Here is an 18,794-nt window from a genome sequence, read left to right as displayed (position 1 = left end):
GTCACATGACCAAAAACCAGAAAACAGCTGGTCGCTCTATCTACAGACAATATAACAATACTCACAGGCATGTATTCTTTATGCTCTGCAAAAAAAAAGACTCAAAGCAAGTGTCTTGATGTCATTATCTGTATTAAAATGCCCCCTAGTGGCCAAAAACGTCACAGCAGAAGGAGAAAATTCGTGGCATTTCCACTTACGTCTCCAAAACTGGGCAGGATTTTTTTTCCCCCCTTCACTGTCCTTGATGTTTGCGCATGTGTGCGGTCAAACTGTACTTATAAGAAAAACTTTCGCCACAAACTGAGCACAGAAAGGGCTTTTGTCCCGTGTGTGTGGCCGTGTGCGCGATCAACGAGACGCGGTGAGCAAAGCGATCGCCACAAAGTGAACACTGGAAAGGTTTTTCTCCCGTGTGCGTTCTCATGTGCGCGACCATATTGGCCCTCTGGTTGAATATTTTCCCGCAAACGGAGCACGTGAAGGGCTTTTCTCCCGTGTGCGTGTGCATGTGTCGGGTCAAATTGTAATTATAAGCAAATCTTTCGCCGCAAACGGAGCAGGTGAAAGGTTTCTCTCCCGTGTGCGTGACGGCGTGTCCCGTCAAGGAGACCTTGCGCGCAAAAGTTTCGCCGCAAACGGAACAACAGAAAGGTTTCTCCCCCGTGTGCGTTCGCATGTGCGCCGCCATGTTTGACTTGCGGGCGAACTTTTCGCCACAAACCGAGCAGACGAAACGCTTCGGCGCTTCCTTTTTGGAGCGTTTGTCGTCACCTTCGCAGTCCGTGCCGCTCCTCGATGATTCCTCGGTGTCTTCGATATGTGAGAGCGCCGCCAAGTGGTTGTCCGCCGCCACGTTCGCTTCCGGTCCTACGCTTGGACTGCGATGGTGAATCTGCGACGACGACTCGGGCGGCTTGTCCTCGTCGTCTTCGTTCTTCACAGCGACAAAAGTGATCGGCATGTTGCTGACATCCACATGCTCCTCTTCCTCTTTGAGGCAGGGAGGCTGCGGATCCTGGTCTGCGGGAAAGAAATCGGAACCTCGTCGTAGAGATGTGACGCGTGGCTGTAATCGTTGTGGAATTTTATCATTTAAAAAAATTAATAGAATGAGCATGTCGAACGCCTTGAAAATTATTCCTCAATTCACACACACAAAAACAAACGTCAAAAACGACAAACAGCCTTTACATTACCGACCGTGCAGATACATAGACAGAAAAATGGAGAGTCGTCCATTTGTCTTTGTAAAACGCTTCCGGTTGACTAAAATGACCTTTTACGGTTGAGTCTTAGCGTGTTTGATCACTAATACACAAGTTTATGAAACGTGCGCATACCTCGGATGTGACTTTTTGGGCGAACGGCTTCCAGGTGGCGTCGGTGTCGCTCGTTCTCCTCTCTGGCGCGACAAAGTTGCTCCGCGTACGACGCGATGGTGCTTTCAAAGAGTTCGATGATTTCGTCGGCGGCCGCCATGAGTCGCTTCCTTACAAACTCCTTCAACATTTTGACAGCAAGCGTTTTTCGTCCGCTCGGCTATTTCGCGGCCAAAACATGCAGCGGAAGGAGAGGAGCCGCCACTGCGCATGCTCAGATCAGCCGCCATCTTGGTTCGTTGTTTTAAATCGGTTCTTTATTTAATACATTCCATTAACAACAAACAAAGGGAAAATGACTCGCCGCATTTGATTTATACAGGGACCACATACTTCCGTTGCTTTGAAAACGTTGTTTCGGTTCATCAATTATCCATCTGTGAACAAAACTATCTTCTAAAATCTCTTTTACAAATGTGAAGGAATATAAAGCTTGGAGTTTGTGTTCTATACAGTGTAAGGAGTTCTTGTAATATGAAACTCCGTCTCTTTTCTTTTTGTATGTCACCTCTTGGCCGTTCTTTTTGAACGTTCCGTTGTAAATAAAGATCAAATACTTGTAAAACTCGCCGCGGAGATTGTACGGCCAACAGTTTTTGGACAAACTACGTGTGGCATTCTCAAAGGACGCGACTGGGGCAACTTTTTAATTATGTGAGGCTTTTAATCAATTATTTTTCCTAAACACACAATATAGTACGAGTCAACTCACCAAAAGCGTGTCAATTACGGCCGTCAGTCATCCAACAAGGTTGCCTAGCCGCAGTACACAAGACAGTCAACTCACTTGAGAGTCCGTGACTCGTGGCAAGTGTAATCTCATCGCCTTTATTGCAACGAAGGTGACACACTACATCCAAAGAGCTCAGAATCTGTGCAGTAATGAAAATTCGATAATCCAATGCATATGGATATGCGATGACATTACACTGTGCAGTAAAAGCACAACTATAAAAACCTCTAAATGTCACACACAAGTGATCAAACTCTCTCACACAACTCTCATCAAAGCCATTTACAATTAACAAATTGAATGGTGTTTTTTTCGGTGGAAACTCACTCCAGTATTGCATTGAAAACCACACCAATTTGCATTGTGTGTGTGTGTGTTTGTGTTTGTGAGCCAAGCTTTGTAAGTTAGCTGGGAGCTAAGTTTAGCCTGGGTTGAGTGGCAGTTATGGAGAGTCTTTGCTGCACTTGCTGTAAAAGTGTACCTGTAAGACATTTATTTTGAAGGGTAACGTTGGAAATGATGCGACACAGTTTCAGGGCCCCAGTTTGTGGGGTTTCTATGGTTTAAACTATAAATAGAGCGATTCTAAAAACCTTTTTTTAGATGGGGCCTTCCAAAACAGGGGAGGTTAAAGTCCAGCGCAGATTGCATGTAACCGTCATTTGAGGACAGACGCCAAGCCGCAAAGCGGTCACTCGCCGTTGTGTTTCCGCATGTGTGTCGTCAAGCTGCACTTCTTGAAGTAGCTTTTATCACAAAGGGAGCAGGTGAAGGGTTTTTCTCCAGTGTGAGTTCTCATGTGCGCGACCACGTGTGCCCTTTGGGAGAAGATTTTCCCGCAAACCGTACAACCGAAAGGTTTCTCCCCCGTGTGCGTCCGCATGTGCACATTTAAGGAGAACCTGTGGGCAAAGGTGTCGCTGCACACGGAGCAGCGGAAAGGTTTCTCTCCCGTGTGTTTCCGCATGTGCACACTCAAGGAGAACTTGTGCGCAAACGCGTCACCGCAAACGGCGCAGCAAAAAGGTTTCTCTCCCGTGTGCGTCCTCATGTGCTTGATCATGTTTGGCTTTTGAGGGAATCTTTTCCCGCAAATGGAGCAACAGAAGGGTTTTTCTCCCGTGTGTGTCTGCATGTGCGCGTTCAAACTGTGCTTATAAGAATAGGTTTCGCCGCAGAGTGAGCAGGCGAAAGGTTTTTCTCCCGTGTGTGTCGCCGTGTGCGCAGTCAAAGAGACTTTCTGAGTAAATTCCTCACCACAAACGGAGCAACGAAAGGGTTTTTCCCCGGTATGTGTTCTCATGTGTTTTTTCATATGTTCCTTCCGAGCAAATATTTTACCGCAAACCGAGCAGGTGAAACTTTTTTTACCTGTTGCACATCTCATATCAGTCGAGTCCTTTTCGGAGTGCGGGAAGCGATTGTCGTCATCTTCACAATCTGCATCGCTCCTCAAAGGTTGTTCGTTTTCAGACAGTGGAAGCAAGAGCATATGTTGTTGTGATCCTCCGCGGCGCTCCCCACTTGGAAAGCGGAGGAGATCAGCCTGGGGTGAGCCGGACTGTTGGTCGTCTTCACTCTTAACCACAACCACCACATTGAGCGGCAACTCGCCGACGTCAGCCTCCTCGTCCTCTTCTTTGACATGAGAGGACCGTGTCGTGTCCTCTTCCTCTTTGATGACCAGAGACAGCTGATCCGGGTCTGCGGGGACACAATCACAATTGAGCTCGTTGGTCTCCTTACTTCATTCACAGATAATGGATGGATGGATCACGAGGAGAATGAAATGATACCAGACACGTCATATGCAGTTAGTTTCGTTTGGGAGTTTTAAATTCAAGTTCAAGAGTAAATCCGTTTTCCATTTTCTTCGATTCAAATCCACCCACGACCGTCGGATATCTCTTTGGAATGATTTTTGGTTGAAATGACATAAGCGCGAGAGCGAGGCGTGGGGTGCTTGTTGCAAGGGCTCTGCACATTTTCTTTATTTAGACTTTTGCAGCATTCTTGATCATTTAGTGATCGATCGTTTGAAGCGCGCGAACCCGTTCTTAACCATTTACGGCGTTTTGGGCGAGGCATTTTTTCTCATCTCTTATTCTTTAGTGGGGAATATCGAGGCCAATTGTTGTAGCGTTACCCCGTGAGGCGACAGCCTGTTTGCCTCCGCTCCGTTAAGTTGATTTAAAAATTTCACTCCTTGAGTCTTTTCCACTCACACTCGGCATTTCAGCTAGAAATGTTTATCTGTCTATCCATCCATCTATCTGAATTTAAGAGTATTAATGAATTTAAGTTGACTGAAGAAAGGCAAAAAAGTGCGACATCACGAGTATGTGACGATGTTCCGATCACATGTTGCTTTGCTGCTAAAGTCGAGAGTTAGTCAACAATGATGGTCACCGCCAATTCATGAAGTAGTGCGTTTTCCTGTGTTGACTGGTTCACGAAGGACAAGTCGAGTAAACGTGACCAGACCTTGGACGCGAGTTTTTGGCCAAACGTCGCCCAGTCGTCGTTGTCGCTCGTTCTCCTCTCTGGCGCGACAAAGTTGCTCCTCGTACGACGCGATGGTGCTTTCAAAAAGGCCGAAGATTTCGTCGGCGGCCGCAAGAAGTCGCTTCCTCACCAACTCCTTCAACATTTTCATGTTGTTTGTCGCGTCGTTCTTACGTATCTGGTTGAAGCCCCTCCCCCTCCCACTTCTTCAACGCCTGTGAATGCGCATGCGTAAGAAGTAGGAAGGCAGCCATCTTTGAAAGGCGTCTACACCGAGCCCGAAGAAACAAAACATCCTCAATTTTATCTACCGTGTTAAATCTTTCAAATTTGAGTTTACACAAATATTTACCGTGTTAAGGGCCGTTAAGCGAGGACATTTTTCTTATATTGTTATAATAATTACGTGCTATTTATCTGGAGGCATATTTTCGGTCACCAAAAGGAACTCTCCCTTTGTTGATGTTTTCAGCCAGTCATTAATTCGATTCCTCGGATCATCTTTATTCCTGATATCCACGCAGTAATTATTATTATTATTATTATCCACACAGTAGTCGTAAAGTGTTGAAATCCAGGAGTATACTCAACTCACCTCAACCTGGTATTACAGAGCACTTTAAAACAACCACCACTGTATACAAAGTGCTGTTGCAAGCGCAAAAATAAGTCAGACAACAACAAACAATCAAAGACTAGCAAACAAAGGAAAAAGCACCCCCCCACAAAAAAAAAACTAATACCAAGTCGAGTCAAAAGCCAAAGAATAAAAATGATGATGATGATGATGTTGGAATTGTTGAGCAACTACATGAGAAGACAGTTGATAATAGCCAAGACCGATTGATCTTAACGGCAAATGCTAGCTTTTTTTTTCCAAGGTGTCGGATCAAGTCAACGTTTGGCACTTGACAAATGAAAAGTTGCAAAAAATGTTGTCAGAATCTGAACAGACTGCGCTTTTATTTTCAAGATTGTGATTTATTAACAAAACCTTTCGGACATGACACTTCATGGAACGAAAAACACAGCAGCGACAACCAAAAGTAATACACTAATTGAATTCTGACACGCAACTACTACGCTAACGTCGTAATGTTGGCTAAGGCTAATTGAAAACATGATTTTAAAACAAAGGTTTAAATACTGATCAGACTAAGGTTGCCCTGAGTGCCGCGCACACGCTCCTGTATTTACAAACGATCGCTTCAATCGATTCCGACGTCAATCCCACGTTTTCGAGCCTTCATTCTGTCTTATGTTTGCGCATGTGCGCCGTCAAACCGGCCCTCTTCAAAAACCTGTCGTCGCAAAGCGTGCACGTCAACGCTTTTTCGTCGGTGTGGGCCCTCTGGTGTCTACTCATGGCCGACTTGTGAGAAAAGTTTTTCCCGCACAGCGAACACGTATACGGCTTTTCTCCCGTGTGTCTTCTCATGTGCGCCACCAGATTTTCTTTGCGGGCGAAGCTTTCGCCGCAAACCGAGCAAGTGAAAGGTTTTTCTCCGGTGTGCGTCCGCATGTGCGTGTTCAAACTGTGTCGATAGGAGAGGCTCTCGCCGCAAATGGAACACGTGAAAGGTTTTTCCCCCGTGTGCGCCGCCGTGTGCGCGATCAACGAGACCTTGCGGGCAAACCTCTCGCCGCACACCGAGCAACCGAAGGGTTTTTCTCCCGTGTGCGTTCTCATGTGCTTGGTCAAGTCGGACTTGTAAGAAAAGTTTTTGTCGCAAAGGGAGCACGTGAAGGGTTTCTCTCCCGTGTGCGTCGCCGTGTGGGCGATCAGAGTGGCCTTGTGAGCAAACTTCTCCCCGCAGGCGGAGCAAGTGTGAGGTTTTTCTCCGGTGTGGATTTTCATGTGCTTATTCAAGTAGTCTTTAATCAAATAGACTTTGCCGCAAACCGAGCACGTGAACGGATTTTCCGCCGTGTGCGTTATTTTGTGCACGATCAGGGCAACCTTTTCTTTGAACGTCAGGCCGCAAACGGAACAGATGAAAAGTTTCTCGCCGCTGTGCGTTTTCATGTGGCGAAACCTGTCCGCCTCGATGAAGCTTTCCCCGCAAACCGAGCAAATGAACTCGCTCTCGCGTGCGTCCGCTTCCACGTCGGTTGGATCCTGTAGGGAGGGGGTGACGTCGTCGCCACCGTCGTCGTCGTTGTCGTCGTCTGCTGGTGGGCCTCCGCTTGGACTGCGTTGATGAAGCTGCGAGAAGTCAAACGCCTCGTCCTGGTCGTCCTCGCTCTTCACCACGACGACGTTCAGCGGCAACTGGCTGACGTCCATCTCCTCCTCTTCCTCCTTAACGTGGAGCAGTTTAGGATCGGCTGCCGCCCCGATGACGTTGGGCTGCGGCAAAAGTTCTTCTTGGCCATCTTGAACACACACGAAACAAACAAAAGAAACTAAATATACAACTCAAGAACCCTAATCTTATCAAGAAATACAGTTGAGACTCAGGGTGAAGCAAGTCCTCAAGCAATTCGAGTACCTCAATTTAAAAAAAAAAAGCATGGTTCATTTTTTTCCCCCGGTCTTTGGTACCCGATTATTTTTGTGTACACAGGAAGAACTCAAGTTAATCGCAGCAACAAAAGGTGACAAAAGCCAACTTCATGGTCAAATCCTACATGGCCATGAATGCCGTGTTAGGCTTTTATTTTGAAAAATGTGTTCCCGACACGGTGACTGACTTGACTCGTCTTCCCGACCGTTCATCTGAACGTTTAATTTAGCACTGAAAACTGCTTACGTGTCTGCTGAAGACCAATTCCGTGAAAGTACTGATATGTTAAGTGCCATAAATTGCCGGCAATCAGTTCAGGGTGTACCCCGACCAAGACAGCCGGAAGAGCCTCCCTCGTGAAGATAAGCGGCTCAGACAATGGATGGATGGATAATAACTGCGATTACAATATTGGTTAAAAAGAAGCTATGGGATGTTTCCGGGAACCAATTTCACATTAACACCATTATTTTATTTATTTTTGTTGTATTTATTTTTTCTTATTTGATGTCGTTTTTAACATTGTCCTCGTGATTTTAACTGCTTGTTGTAAGGTGTCCTTGAGTTTCTAGAAAGGCGCCCACAAATAAAATGTATTATTATTATTATTAAAAACAAAAACAATCGTAATTAGCATCCTAGCCATATCCGTGCAGCAAAAAAAAAAATAGAAACGAATCCGACAGAACCTCCGGCCAGAAGGCCAAAGGGTGGAAATGGTTCCTCCGGGTTTCCGGTGGCACAATGCTGCCCTTTACAGGTCAATCCCGGTACTACGCCCGACTTTCCTTTGGACCACGTCCAATAGTTTGTGTGCAGATCATTAAATTTTTGACGCTGAGCGTTTTTGTGTTGTGAAAGTAACAATACCGTAGCGTATGTTCCCCCACCGCGTGCGGGACACTGACCTTGGGTGTACAGCACGACCGGAGGCGAGAAAACGTCGTTCTGCTCTTGCTCGTCCTCTTCCATCGCTCGACAAAGTCGCCCCTCGTAAGACGCCATCGTTTCTTTGCAAAGTACCCACAGATTCAAACGAGTTCGATGCTTTCTTCGGCACAAATATCACGTCGCTCTTCGGGTTCTCGTCGACCCATTCGGCGAGTTCCACCTTCTATCTCTTTTCTCCCTTGTCTTCTTCGCTGGTGCTTCTTTGTTGGCTAACAATCAACACGACCGCCCTCTTGCGGCAGTAAGAGGAAGACGATTTAGAACAGTGGTGCCCAAACTTTTTGGATCGAAGATCTACTTTTCGATCAACTAACCTCACAGGATCTACCCTTACCGGCACGCGCACGCACACACACACACAAAAATTTAAGATTTACCTGCTTTATTTTATTTTTTAACATTTTTTTAGTGAAAATGAGACTGAACAGTGTGCAGTGTATATTAACACAAAAAATACATTACTAACATGTACAAAGACACACAAATGGTTGTTTGTTTTTTTTCTTCTCGGCACTCCTCGGATCTACTTGGGACCTGTCTTAGATCTACCGGTAGATCAGGATCTACCTAATGGGCACTCCTGATTTAGAACATGCCCAAAAAAATAAAGGGCGCTCATGCTCTCGATTCCGCGGAACGGATAGAATAACAACAACGACATGTGTTCTTTACCTTGGACTCGAAAGTGAAGATAGCCCATCGATTTATGATCACATGCACACTTCCGACATCAATGAAACACCAATCGCACCGTTTTTACGCAACATAATTTTCCTTTGAAAAAAAAAACAAATAGGAGAAGTGTGTCACTCACTCATTTTATCTGTGACAGCACCCACATTTCTTTCTAGGAATAAATACATCTTTACAGGAAGTGATATTAAAAGCCTTGAACAAATGTTTAACCCAGCCATAATATTTCTTAATTTGTCCATTTTATTTTTTTTATCCATTTGACTGAAGTCCTCTGAGTATCAAATCAAAGGCTAAACAAACAAACAAAAAAAAAAGGTTCCACATGGACGTTTATTCACCGTTGTGTTTCTGCGTGTGCGTCGCCTTGTGTAAAATCCAAGTGATCTTGTGAGCAAACGTGTCACCGCAAACTGAACAACTAAAAGGTTTTTCTTTGGCGTGCGTCGCCATGTGCCTCGTCATGTTGTACTTGTGGGAGAAGCGCTCGTGGCAAACGGAGCAAGCGAAAGGTTTTTCTCCCGTATGCGTCCTCATGTGCGGCGTCAAATTGTGCTTGTACCTGAAGCCTTCGCCGCAAACCGAGCAGCTGAAGCGCTTCTCCTCCCGGTGCGTCCACACGTGCTCTTTCAAATGGTGCCGGCGGGAAAAGCTTTTTGCGCAAATGGAGCATGTGAAAGGTTTTCCTCCCACGTGCATCGCCGCATGCGCAATCAAAGCCACGTTGTGATGGAATCGCTCACCGCAGACTGAACAATTCAAAGGGTTTGGGCTCCTCAAAGGTTCCGTCGTGTCGTCATCATGCGAGAGTGGATCCGGAAGCTCGTCCGGCGGTCGTCCCGCGTGTGTCGTCATGTGTCTACTCATGGTTCCTTTTTGGGCAAACGTTTTGGAACAAACTGAGCAAGTGAAGGGTTTCTCTCCCGTGTGTGTCCTGGCGTGTGATTCCATATGCACCTTTTGAGTAAATCTTTTCGCACAAACCAGGCAACCGAAGGGTTTTTCTCCCGTGTGCCTTCGCATGTGTCGGGTCAAAATGCACTTGTACAAAAAGCTTTTGCCGCAAACCGAGCACCCGAAACGTTCTTTACCCATCTTCTTTTCGGAGTCTTTGTCCCGATCTTCGCAGTCCACATCGCTCGCATCTTCCCCATCGTCACTGCAGGACATCGGAGCCGAGAGCTCGCCGAGTGGCGCTCCTCCACTCGGGCTGCGCCGATGACGTTGCGACCACTCGGCCAATTCGTCTTTGTCGTCTTCGCGCTTTACGATGACGACGTTCAGCGGCAAGTGGCTGACGTCAAACTCCTCCTCTTCCACTTTGACATGGGGGGGCTGTGGATGGTCATCTTCTTTAACTTGGGGGGGTAGTGGCTCCTCCGCTTCCTCTTTAACGTGGAGGGGCTGCGGTAGCTCGCAACTGGAGGTTGTAGCCAGCAGCTGCTGGACATCTGCAGGACACGAGCAAAGTTTAACTATGCTTAATGAACAACAATTATTATGGATGAAATATGATTGAACAAAGGAACACGTAACTCACTAAATGGGTGCGTGCGAGGTTTAAACAGTGGTTAGGAATATAGTATCTCACCATTTGTAAACATGAAGGCTACATGGTTGGATCACTCCTATTCGAATCGTTTCCGGCGATTATTTCTTCAAAACTAGAATCATCACCTTTGCACTAATGTATTTTTTTCATCCACACACAAAAACCTTCCTGGATTTTGAACACGTCTCAACAAATGTGCCATTTACATCTAATCAACTAAACTGAACACTACCTTATTTAATGCATTCAAAGTGGAGAACAGACCTTGAACGTACACGATTGGAGTAGAAAAAATGGCGCCCTGATGTTGTCGGCCGTTCTCCTCTCTTGCTCGACAAAGTTGCCCCTCAGCACACGCCATCATTCTTTCTTACAGTCCATCTTTTACTTTCGATTACTTACAAACCCTTTCTACAATTTGCTCCTTCGACAACCCCGAACTGCCAACATCTGCCAACGTAAGCCTCGGCATCAACTTCCGCCTTTTTCTTCGATGGTGGACGCCATGTTGCGGCGGTAGCACACAACGCGCGCGACCGCCATCTTGCGTTGGTATTGAAGATGGCTCAAAATGAGCCCAGGAAAAGAAGAGACGCCAGAAAAACGAACTTGTTTATTGCAAAGATTGTGAGAAGACAAAATAGGTATCTTACACTTGTATCCTTACATCCAAATTTCCGCCCGTTTCTTCCTCGTTGGTGGCTTTATGATAGTTAACCATGCTGCCGCACGGTAGCCATCTTGGAACGGTATTGAAGACAAGGAAAGAGATGCAGGACAGAGGCCCGACTCTGTTTATGGATGGTTCTATGACAGGGGTGCCAAAAACTTTTTGGATCTACTTTTTGATCAACTAACCTCACGGGATCTACCCTTACCGGCGCGCGTACGCACACACACACACAAATTTAAGATTTACCTGCTTTATTTTATTTTTTAAATATATTTTTTTTGTGAAAATGAGACTGATTAGTGTGCAGTGTATATTAACACAAAAATATATTACTAACATGTACAAAGACACACAAATGGTTATTTGTTTTTTTTCTTCTCGACACTCCTCGGATCTACTTGGGACCTGTCTTAGATCTACCGGTAGATCAGGATCTACCTAATGGGCACCCCTGTTCTATGACATAGATGTAACAATGACTTGTGGTGACTGTTGTCCGTCCAGAGGCAGTATTTGAATCCACCCACAACGCAATTCTAAAACAAAAAATACACCATCACAATTGTTAAAAGTCCAAAACAACGAACACACGAAGCTCAGAAGACTGGTCAACACACATTTGGATGACTAGCCTGTCAATGTTTTCGCACAAATAGACAGCAAACCTTTTTATTGTCTGTTGTGTGTCAGCATATGTGCGGTCAAACTGTACTTATAACAAAAGTTTTTACCACAAATTGAGCAGGCGAAAGGTTTCTCCCCCGTGTGCGTCCTCGTGTGTCGGTTCAAATCGGACTTATTTGCAAAGCTCTTGTCACAATCGGAGCAACTGAAGGGTTTCCCTCCGGTGTGCGTTCTCATGTGTTTGTTCAAGTAGGTCTTGATAGAAAAGCTTTTGTCGCAAACGGAGCAAGTGAAATGTTTTTGTCCCGTGTGCGCCAATGTGTGCGCGAGCAGAGAGGCCCTTACAGCAAATGTGTCGCCACAAATTGAGCAACTGAAAGGTTTCACTCCCGCATGTGACCGCGTGTGTCTGTTCAGGTCAGACTTATTGGTAAAGCTTTTCTCGCAAACGGAGCAGCCGAAAGGTTTTTCTCCCGTGTGCGTTCTCATGTGCTTGTTCAAGTACGTCTTAATGGAAAAGCTTTTGTCGCAAACGGAGCACGTGAAAGGTTTTTCTCCCGTGTGTGTTCTCAAGTGTTCGACCATGTTTATCTGTTGGGTGAACGTTTTAGCGCAAACCGTGCACCCGAAGGGCTTTTCTCCTCTGTGAGTTGTCCTCAGGTGTCGATTCATTTCCGACTTTTTAATGAACCTTTGTCCGCAAACTGAGCAACAGAAAGGTCTTTCTCCCGTGTGCTTCTGCATGTGTGCATTCAAAATACTCTCGTACAAAAACATTTGACCACAAACAGAGCAGGCAAAATCCTCCTGATGTCTCCCGCGTGCTTGACTGCTCGTCTTGATCGGGGTTGTCTCTTTTTCAGATTTATTTGAGCGTTTGCCGTCCCCTGCGTAGTCCGCGCCACTCTCGAAACACTCTTCGGCAGCGGCGTGATGCGACAGAGGGCCTGAGAGCGTTCCAGGTGGCGCTCCTCCACACTGCTCTCCACCTGGACTGTGACGATGAAGCTGCGCGTCGTCGTCTCCGTCGTCTTCGATCTTCACAACGAAGACGGTCAGCGGCAGCTGGCTCACATCAAACTCCTCCTCTTCCTCTTTGACGTGGGCGGGCTGAGGTTCCTCCTCCTCGTCCTCCTCTTTGACATGGGGGGACTGCCGATGCTCCAAACAGGAGCTCTCCTTTCGCGTCTGTGGGGGAAGTTGTTCATGGTGAGCCGTTACCCGCTGGACGTCTGTAGGACAGAAGCAGAACGGTTGAAGATGAGTACAAACATATCAAGATCGTCTGGATGAGTTTGCGCCCAATTCCGCCCTGTCGACTAAAGTCAGCAAAGACTTGACTGTCTGGAGGCTCTGAAGGTGATCCGAACAGATTCCACTGTGGTCTCCCTCCATTCATTAATATTAACTGTGGTCCAATTTCTGTCTTTGTATTATCAATAAACTTTAATTTGGGTTCTCCTTTTGTTTTCCATTTGTAAATTTCCCCAGTGTGGGACGAATAAAGGATATCTTATCTTATCTTCCCTCTGCGTATGTACTGTAACTGCCGCCGTTTATATTCACTTTGCATTTGTTGCCGGTTCATGCTTTCTTGGATCCAGTCGGTGTTACAAAACGACAAACCAGGATCCCAAAACCGTTTAGGGTCATTTTAACCCCCCTGTATAGCACGGTAGGAGCTGTACGTCACTGAAAACGTTCCCCAGAACCACATCAACATTGCAACAAAGGATCCCGGCATTCGCACTGGGAATTCTTCAGTCTCCGTTGTGTTTGAAATAACACCACGCCATAATAGGAAAATGATAGTCTCTGCCCTGCAACCCGACCTGTTCTAGTGAACACCGAACATGTAAACGCTCATTATCGCACCTTCACCTTTCATGTGAGCCAGCAAAATGGCGTCTCGCTGTTGCTCGTTCTCCTCCGTCCCTCGACAAAGTTGGTCCCGGGACGCCATCAGTGAAAGACACCCAAATAAATTGTCCTCCAGCTGTTTCGATGTTTTCTTCAACGCAACTTAAGACGTCGCGCTTTACTTATCGCCGTCGCCTTCCGAGCATTACCTTGTTAGTGTTCCACTTCCGCCTTTTCCGACGTCGACGGTAGTTTTACGGCAGCCAAACATGAATCACGTCGCGTGGCTGCCATCTTGCGGCGGTACTGACAAAAGACCGCTGTCACGTTTGCGATCACAAACATTTGCACAACAAAAGAAATGACAACCTCACACAGACCAAATTAATCGCACACGGTGTAATTAACGCACCCCGTTAACAATTCAATAGAATGAGCCTGTTCATTCCAAAATCACTGACTTAAATGGGAAATTCAATTGTAACGGTGGAATTTCATTACAATGTAATAAGAGGTTTCACTGTCAAGGCTTTTGATTTTTAAACCAGACCGGTGCCCCCCCCCCCAATTCAGCATGAGAGTTATTTTGAAAAAGAAAACCTTTTTTTCGGGTATGTAGAATATTTCAATTTCAAGAAAGAAACAAGTCACGCTGTCCATGATTTATTCTTTGAATGAACCAACGGTCAGTTAGCCAGACCGACAACATTGCCTCCTCAGCGATGTAAACACACTCCCCCCCAAAACGTTTATTCTCCGTCGTGTTTCCTCCCGTGTGATTTCAACGTACTCTTGTAAGCAAAGCTTTTACCGCAAAGGGAGCACGGGAAAGGTTTTTGTCCGGCATGTGTCAGCATGTGCGATTTTAAACCGTTCTTATAACAAAAGTTTTTACCGCAAACCGAGCAGGTGAAAAGTTTCTCCCCCGTGTGCGTCTGCATGTGAGAATTTAAAGTCTCCTTGTAGGCGAAACTTTCAGCGCAAACGGAGCACGCGAAGGGCTTTTCCCCCGTGTGTGTCCTCATGTGTCTCGTCACGCAGTGCTTATAGGAAAAACTTTCGCCGCACACGGAGCAGGCGAACGGTTTCTCCCCGGTGTGCGTGGCCGTGTGCGCGACCAACGAGATCTTGTGAGCAAATTTTTCCCCGCAAACGGAGCAAGCGAAAGGCTTTTCCCCCGTGTGCGTTCTCACGTGTCGACTCAAATGGTCTTTGATGTAATAGACTTTGCCGCAAACCGAGCAAGTGAAAGGATTCTCTACCGTGTGCGTTACCTTGTGGACAATCAAAGAGACCTTTTGCGCAAACGTCTCGCCGCAAGCCGAACACCGAAAGGTTTTTTCTCTCGTGTGAGTTCTCAAATGTCTGTTCCGATAGGCCTTGGCAAAGCTTTTGCCGCAAACGGAGCAGGTAAAGTGGTCTTCGGGTGTCTGACGCCCGGCGTCGGGCGGCTCCTCCCGGGAGCCTTTTGAGCGTTTGTCGTCACAATGGCCGCCGTCCGCGCCGCTCCTCAAAGGTTCTCGGCGGTGTGACGGCGGACGCGCCAGCTTGTCCGCTGGTGAGTCTCCACGGCGCTCTCCGCTTGGACCGCGAAGGCCGAGCCGCGACCACTCGGACGGGTGCTCTTCGTCATCCTCACTCTTCACCACCACGATGTTCAGCGGCAGCTGGCTGACGTCCACTTCCTCCTCTTCCTCTTTGACGTCAGGGGGCCGGGGACACGCCCGTTCCAAACTGGAGCTCGCCACCTGCGGCCGACTTGGAACTTCCTCTGGGCGACCCATCAGTTGGTGGATGTCTGCAGGACAGAAATCATGTCATTTTGGGCACTAAAGAAAGAAAAGGGTTACATTTCCCTGCATGTTCCATTGAATGAGAAAGAGCAAATACTGTCGTACAATGCATCGCTTAGAGTGATCATTGATGCAAAGCTTTGTTGGAAACAGCTTGAATGAAAACCACTGATACTTGCACACATAAATTAATTATTTGCATCTTTTTCTATTTTTTGAAGTGGGTCAACATTTGCTTCCAATATCTTCTGCTCGAAACAAGAACGCGCTCCAAACGTTAAAATCGTGCTCCCATTTTTAATTACATTTATTTTAGGCTGTTCAAACATTGTCGGGGGGGGGGGGGGAAGGGATCTGCCTGCCTGATAATATCACGAACGAATGTAACAGTAGCTCACACGAATGAGATTTTTTTCTCCTGTAAAGAACATGAATGTGCATCCGCGAACAGACAGACCTTGAATGTGCAACACGATGGGCGCCAAGAAAATGTCGTCGTCCTGACGACGTTGCACGTTCTCCTCGCTCGCTCGACAAACACGCTCCTCGTGCAACGCCATCGGTCTTTCGAGCAATACAAATGTTCCCAATACGAAGCTTTTGTTTATGCACACCCAAAACCCACTTCGCTCTTTGTCTTTCGTCGATCCATGGAGCAGCTTCCGCATTTTCTTCTTCGATGGTATGTTGGCGGCAGCGAAAGCGTCGACGACGTCACGTGGCGGCCATCTTGCGGCGGCACTGCGGCGGGGAGGTCCAAATCTCAACATTTGCTGAAAAATTGGATAGTCGTAATTACATTTTCAATTGTTGATTTTTTTCGTCCTATCCTGGAGATAATTTGGGGGGATCAACTTTATTAAACAACTTAGACATTTGATAGTAAATTTCACATAAAAAACAAGTTTATGAAGAGACTCCTTTCCTTGTCCAGAAATACTGTAAAACCTTTGGTGCTCTGCAGGCTTCAAACTGGCCCGATTTAGCTGTGTAGCACTGTTGGCGGTTTCCCAAAACGCACACAAACAAGTGTGTGAACAACAACTCCCACTGCGCATGCGTGTAACAGGCTGCCGGGAAACCACCAAAGAACCACGAAGAAGAAAAGGGCGGAAGTTGGCCAGGCGAGAGCCAAAGTGCGACGTCGAAATTTTGGACGTGTGGTCGCCAAAATAAAATACATAAAAGTTGAAAAGAGCGCAAGGAACTGGAATCTTGGAATATTATCATCAATAAAAATGGCGACGGACCAGGAGCAACTTTGTCGAGCAAGGGAGGAGAACGAGCGACAACATCTGGATGCTCTTCACGGACTACGTGAGAAGAATCAAAGCGAGCAAACTATTATGCATGTATAATGTGTCTACGATATCAAATGATCGCTTCTCTCTTATCATTCGTGTGATGAACGAACAAAATAAACAAATGACAGCCATTTTGATTTTGCAATCGACCAATCGGATAACGACGTGGACGTCACGTGGTCTCTCTCTCTCTTACGCTCATCTTTCGTTGCCCTTCGCGCACAGGGAATGTGTTAAATTCTAAATAAAATATTAAACCGATAGTCTTGATGCTTATAATTTGTGTTGGACTTTTGTATATACATATACAGTACACACACACACACAATATATATACTGTATATATTTTTTTAACGCTCAGTGAAAGTCCACGGGCAGCCAGAATAACTTCACATTGTCATCCTTGGGTCCAAACTTTAGGGACAGACAGTATAATATTGTCTATAATATTCAACTTGTTTGGGTTGCTTTGTGTCCTGCAGACATGCAGCAAGCCACTGCCCGCCAAGAGGAAGACTCACCTAAACTACGCAGACGGAGCTCCTGTATGGAACCCCAAATGAAAGAGGAAGATGAGGAGCCACAGTCCCCTGATGTCAAAGAGGAAGAGGAGGAGGTTGATATCGGCCAGTTACCACTGACCGTTGTCATTGTGAAAAGTGAAGAAGACGAAGACCTTCCTCACGGCAGTCCAAGTGGAGGACCACCAGCAGGAAACAACCTCTTAGCTCCACTGTCTCACAGGCAAAACACCGAAGGGTGTTTGAGGAGCGACATCGATAGTGAAGGTGACAACAAGCGCCTGAAATGCTCTCAAGCGGATAAAACGCTTGACAAGAAAACTTCTCAAACATGCAAGAGACGTCACAGACGTAAAGAAAAATTTTACTGCTCGGTTTGTAGTAAAACATTTCCTTATGAGAGTACTTGGAATGAACACGTGCAGACGCACACGGGAGAAAAACCCTTTCGCTGCTCAGTCTGCGGGGAAAGTTTTGCTCGCAAAGGTAATATGAACGTACACATGAGAAGACACACGGGTGAAAATCCTTTCAGTTGCACAGTGTGTGGTGATACCTTCGCCCGCAAGGTCAATCTGATTGCGCATACAGCAACACACACGGGGGAAAAACCTTTCACTTGCTCCGTGTGTGGCGAAAGGTTTTCTTATGAGTACAATGTAAACGCACACATGAAGACACACACGGGAGAAAAAACATTCGTTTGCTCGGCGTGCGGTAAAAGGTTCCTTAAAAAGTCTGTATTGGTTAAGCACATGAGAACGCACACGGGGGAAAAACCCTTCAGTTGTTCAGTTTGCAGCGAAAGCTTTTCTCATAAGCACAGTTTGAATGTTCACATGAGAACACACACGGGAGAAAAACTCTTTAGTTGCTCAGTGTGCGGTAAAAGATTCACTCACAAGCAAAACATGATCCAACACATGAGAACGCACACGGGAGAAAAACCTTTCACTTGCTCAGTTTGCGCTGAAAGTTTTTCCTATAAGCACGGCTTGAAATCACACATGCAAAACCACACGGGAGAAAAACCCTTCGGTTGCTCTGCTTGTGGTAAGAGTTTTTCAAATAAGTATGATTTGAATATACACATGAGAACGCACACAGGCGAGAAACCTTTTAGTTGCTCGGTTTGTTGCAAAAAATTCACGGTCAAGCAAAACATGATCCGACACATGAGAACACACTCGGGAGAAAAACCTTTTGCATGTTCACTTTGCGATAAAAGCTTTTCCAGTAAGTCTGACATGAATAGACATGAGAATACACACAAAAGAAAAGTCTTTTCGTCACACAGTTTGCATTAAAAGCTGTTTCAAATGCACACATGCGGAAACACGGCAGACAATACATGTCAATGTGTTCCTGTTCCTGCCCAATTGCACTAAAATGGTGGTGGATGGGAATTTGTTTTCCCCTCTCAGCAGCCTTTTGAGTTTTCATAGCCACTTGAAGACCACATTTAGGCTGAAAATGTGATCATGGATGAACATTTGCTTCATGTTCTAACAAGTTGTGCATTCAGTGTTTTGACAGCGGCAAGTTCTGTGAGGTTGTTTGTAGGGTGCAGGAAAAGGTTTACAGAAGTTCCAACCCTCAGATGTTGTGTTCTCGCTGCCCTTGTCCTTTGCAATAAAAAAAAGAACGCCATTCTGACCTCTGGGGTCTTTTCTTCCACGGCTCAAATATGGCGCAG

The 18,794-nt window shown here is 46.2% G+C and overlaps 5 protein-coding genes and 1 long non-coding RNA gene across 8 annotated transcripts; 2 read left to right on the top strand and 4 right to left on the bottom strand.

Moving 5' to 3' along the window:
• Nucleotides 1-232: 232 nt before the first annotated feature.
• On the bottom strand, nt 233-8,277 carry LOC127602101 (gastrula zinc finger protein xFG20-1-like). Its single transcript, XM_052067953.1, has 7 exons — nt 8,036-8,277; nt 5,870-6,996; nt 4,600-4,798; nt 2,811-3,819; nt 1,891-1,987; nt 1,344-1,542; nt 233-1,023 (listed from the first exon to the last, which is right to left on the bottom strand). Exons 1-7 carry the CDS (start codon nt 8,130-8,132, stop codon nt 236-238), a joined length of 3,516 nt encoding a protein of 1,171 aa, XP_051923913.1. The 5' UTR covers nt 8,133-8,277; the 3' UTR covers nt 233-235.
• Nucleotides 8,278-8,991: 714 nt separating this feature from the next.
• LOC127602708 (gastrula zinc finger protein XlCGF8.2DB-like) lies at nt 8,992-10,843 on the bottom strand. 2 transcript variants are annotated; one of them, XM_052069032.1, is made up of 2 exons: nt 10,588-10,843; nt 8,992-10,222 (listed from the first exon to the last, which is right to left on the bottom strand). In XM_052069032.1, the coding sequence occupies exons 1-2, from the start codon at nt 10,685-10,687 to the stop codon at nt 9,105-9,107; spliced, it is 1,218 nt and encodes a 405-aa protein (XP_051924992.1). In that variant the 5' UTR covers nt 10,688-10,843; the 3' UTR covers nt 8,992-9,104. The 2 variants fall into 2 exon arrangements, with proteins under 2 accessions (XP_051924992.1, XP_051924993.1); XM_052069033.1 differs by lacking the exon at nt 10,588-10,843 and adding an exon at nt 10,363-10,560.
• Nucleotides 10,844-11,007: 164 nt separating this feature from the next.
• On the top strand, nt 11,008-11,582 carry LOC127602797 (uncharacterized). The gene is made up of 2 exons (XR_007962876.1): nt 11,008-11,141; nt 11,464-11,582. It is a non-coding gene; the product is annotated as an uncharacterized LOC127602797 (long non-coding RNA).
• LOC127602701 (gastrula zinc finger protein XlCGF52.1-like) lies at nt 11,276-13,747 on the bottom strand. 2 transcript variants are annotated; one of them, XM_052069022.1, is made up of 2 exons: nt 13,496-13,747; nt 11,276-12,852 (listed from the first exon to the last, which is right to left on the bottom strand). In XM_052069022.1, the coding sequence occupies exons 1-2, from the start codon at nt 13,581-13,583 to the stop codon at nt 11,666-11,668; spliced, it is 1,275 nt and encodes a 424-aa protein (XP_051924982.1). In that variant the 5' UTR covers nt 13,584-13,747; the 3' UTR covers nt 11,276-11,665. The 2 variants fall into 2 exon arrangements, with proteins under 2 accessions (XP_051924982.1, XP_051924983.1); XM_052069023.1 differs by having other exon boundaries at nt 11,278-12,852; nt 13,502-13,745.
• A 383-nt stretch (nt 13,748-14,130) lies between these two features.
• LOC127602696 (zinc finger protein OZF-like) lies at nt 14,131-16,001 on the bottom strand. Its single transcript, XM_052069018.1, has 2 exons — nt 15,731-16,001; nt 14,131-15,278 (listed from the first exon to the last, which is right to left on the bottom strand). Exons 1-2 carry the CDS (start codon nt 15,939-15,941, stop codon nt 14,230-14,232), a joined length of 1,260 nt encoding a protein of 419 aa, XP_051924978.1. The 5' UTR covers nt 15,942-16,001; the 3' UTR covers nt 14,131-14,229.
• A 289-nt stretch (nt 16,002-16,290) lies between these two features.
• Nucleotides 16,291-18,742, top strand: LOC127602688 (gastrula zinc finger protein XlCGF57.1-like). Its single transcript, XM_052069004.1, has 2 exons — nt 16,291-16,590; nt 17,060-18,742. Exons 1-2 carry the CDS (start codon nt 16,512-16,514, stop codon nt 18,403-18,405), a joined length of 1,425 nt encoding a protein of 474 aa, XP_051924964.1. The 5' UTR covers nt 16,291-16,511; the 3' UTR covers nt 18,406-18,742.
• Nucleotides 18,743-18,794: the final 52 nt, after the last annotated feature.

The sequence above is a fragment of the Hippocampus zosterae genome, chromosome 6 (assembly GCF_025434085.1).
Source record: "Hippocampus zosterae strain Florida chromosome 6, ASM2543408v3, whole genome shotgun sequence".
NCBI lineage: Eukaryota > Metazoa > Chordata > Actinopteri > Syngnathiformes > Syngnathidae > Hippocampus > Hippocampus zosterae.
The sequence above is the reverse complement of the archived record's forward strand: the minus strand, read 5'-3'. Positions and strand labels throughout refer to the sequence as shown.

Excerpts from the sequence above, each read along its gene's own strand:
- LOC127602101 (XM_052067953.1), bottom strand. The coding sequence starts at position 8,132 with ATGGCGTCTTACGAGGGGCGACTTTGTCGAGCGATGGAAGAGGACGAG. Across the intron at positions 3,820-4,599 it reads GCCAAAAACTCGCGTCCAAG|ACCCGGATCAGCTGTCTCTG; the intron begins GTCTGGTCACGT and ends GTGTCCCCGCAG. Across the intron at positions 1,543-1,890 it reads TCAAAAAGAACGGCCAAGAG|CCGAGCGGACGAAAAACGCT; the intron begins GTGACATACAAA and ends GCCGCGAAATAG.
- LOC127602708 (XM_052069032.1), bottom strand. The coding sequence starts at position 10,687 with ATGATGGCGTGTGCTGAGGGGCAACTTTGTCGAGCAAGAGAGGAGAAC. Across the intron at positions 10,223-10,587 it reads TCCAATCGTGTACGTTCAAG|ATGTCCAGCAGCTGCTGGCT; the intron begins GTCTGTTCTCCA and ends CGTGTCCTGCAG.
- LOC127602701 (XM_052069022.1), bottom strand. The coding sequence starts at position 13,583 with ATGGCGTCCCGGGACCAACTTTGTCGAGGGACGGAGGAGAACGAGCAA. Across the intron at positions 12,853-13,495 it reads GGCTCACATGAAAGGTGAAG|ACGTCCAGCGGGTAACGGCT; the intron begins GTGCGATAATGA and ends TCTGTCCTACAG.
- LOC127602696 (XM_052069018.1), bottom strand. The coding sequence starts at position 15,941 with ATGCGGAAGCTGCTCCATGGATCGACGAAAGACAAAGAGCGAAGTGGG. Across the intron at positions 15,279-15,730 it reads CATCGTGTTGCACATTCAAG|ACATCCACCAACTGATGGGT; the intron begins GTCTGTCTGTTC and ends TCTGTCCTGCAG.
- LOC127602688 (XM_052069004.1), top strand. The coding sequence starts at position 16,512 with ATGGCGACGGACCAGGAGCAACTTTGTCGAGCAAGGGAGGAGAACGAG. Across the intron at positions 16,591-17,059 it reads GGATGCTCTTCACGGACTAC|ACATGCAGCAAGCCACTGCC; the intron begins GTGAGAAGAATC and ends TGTGTCCTGCAG.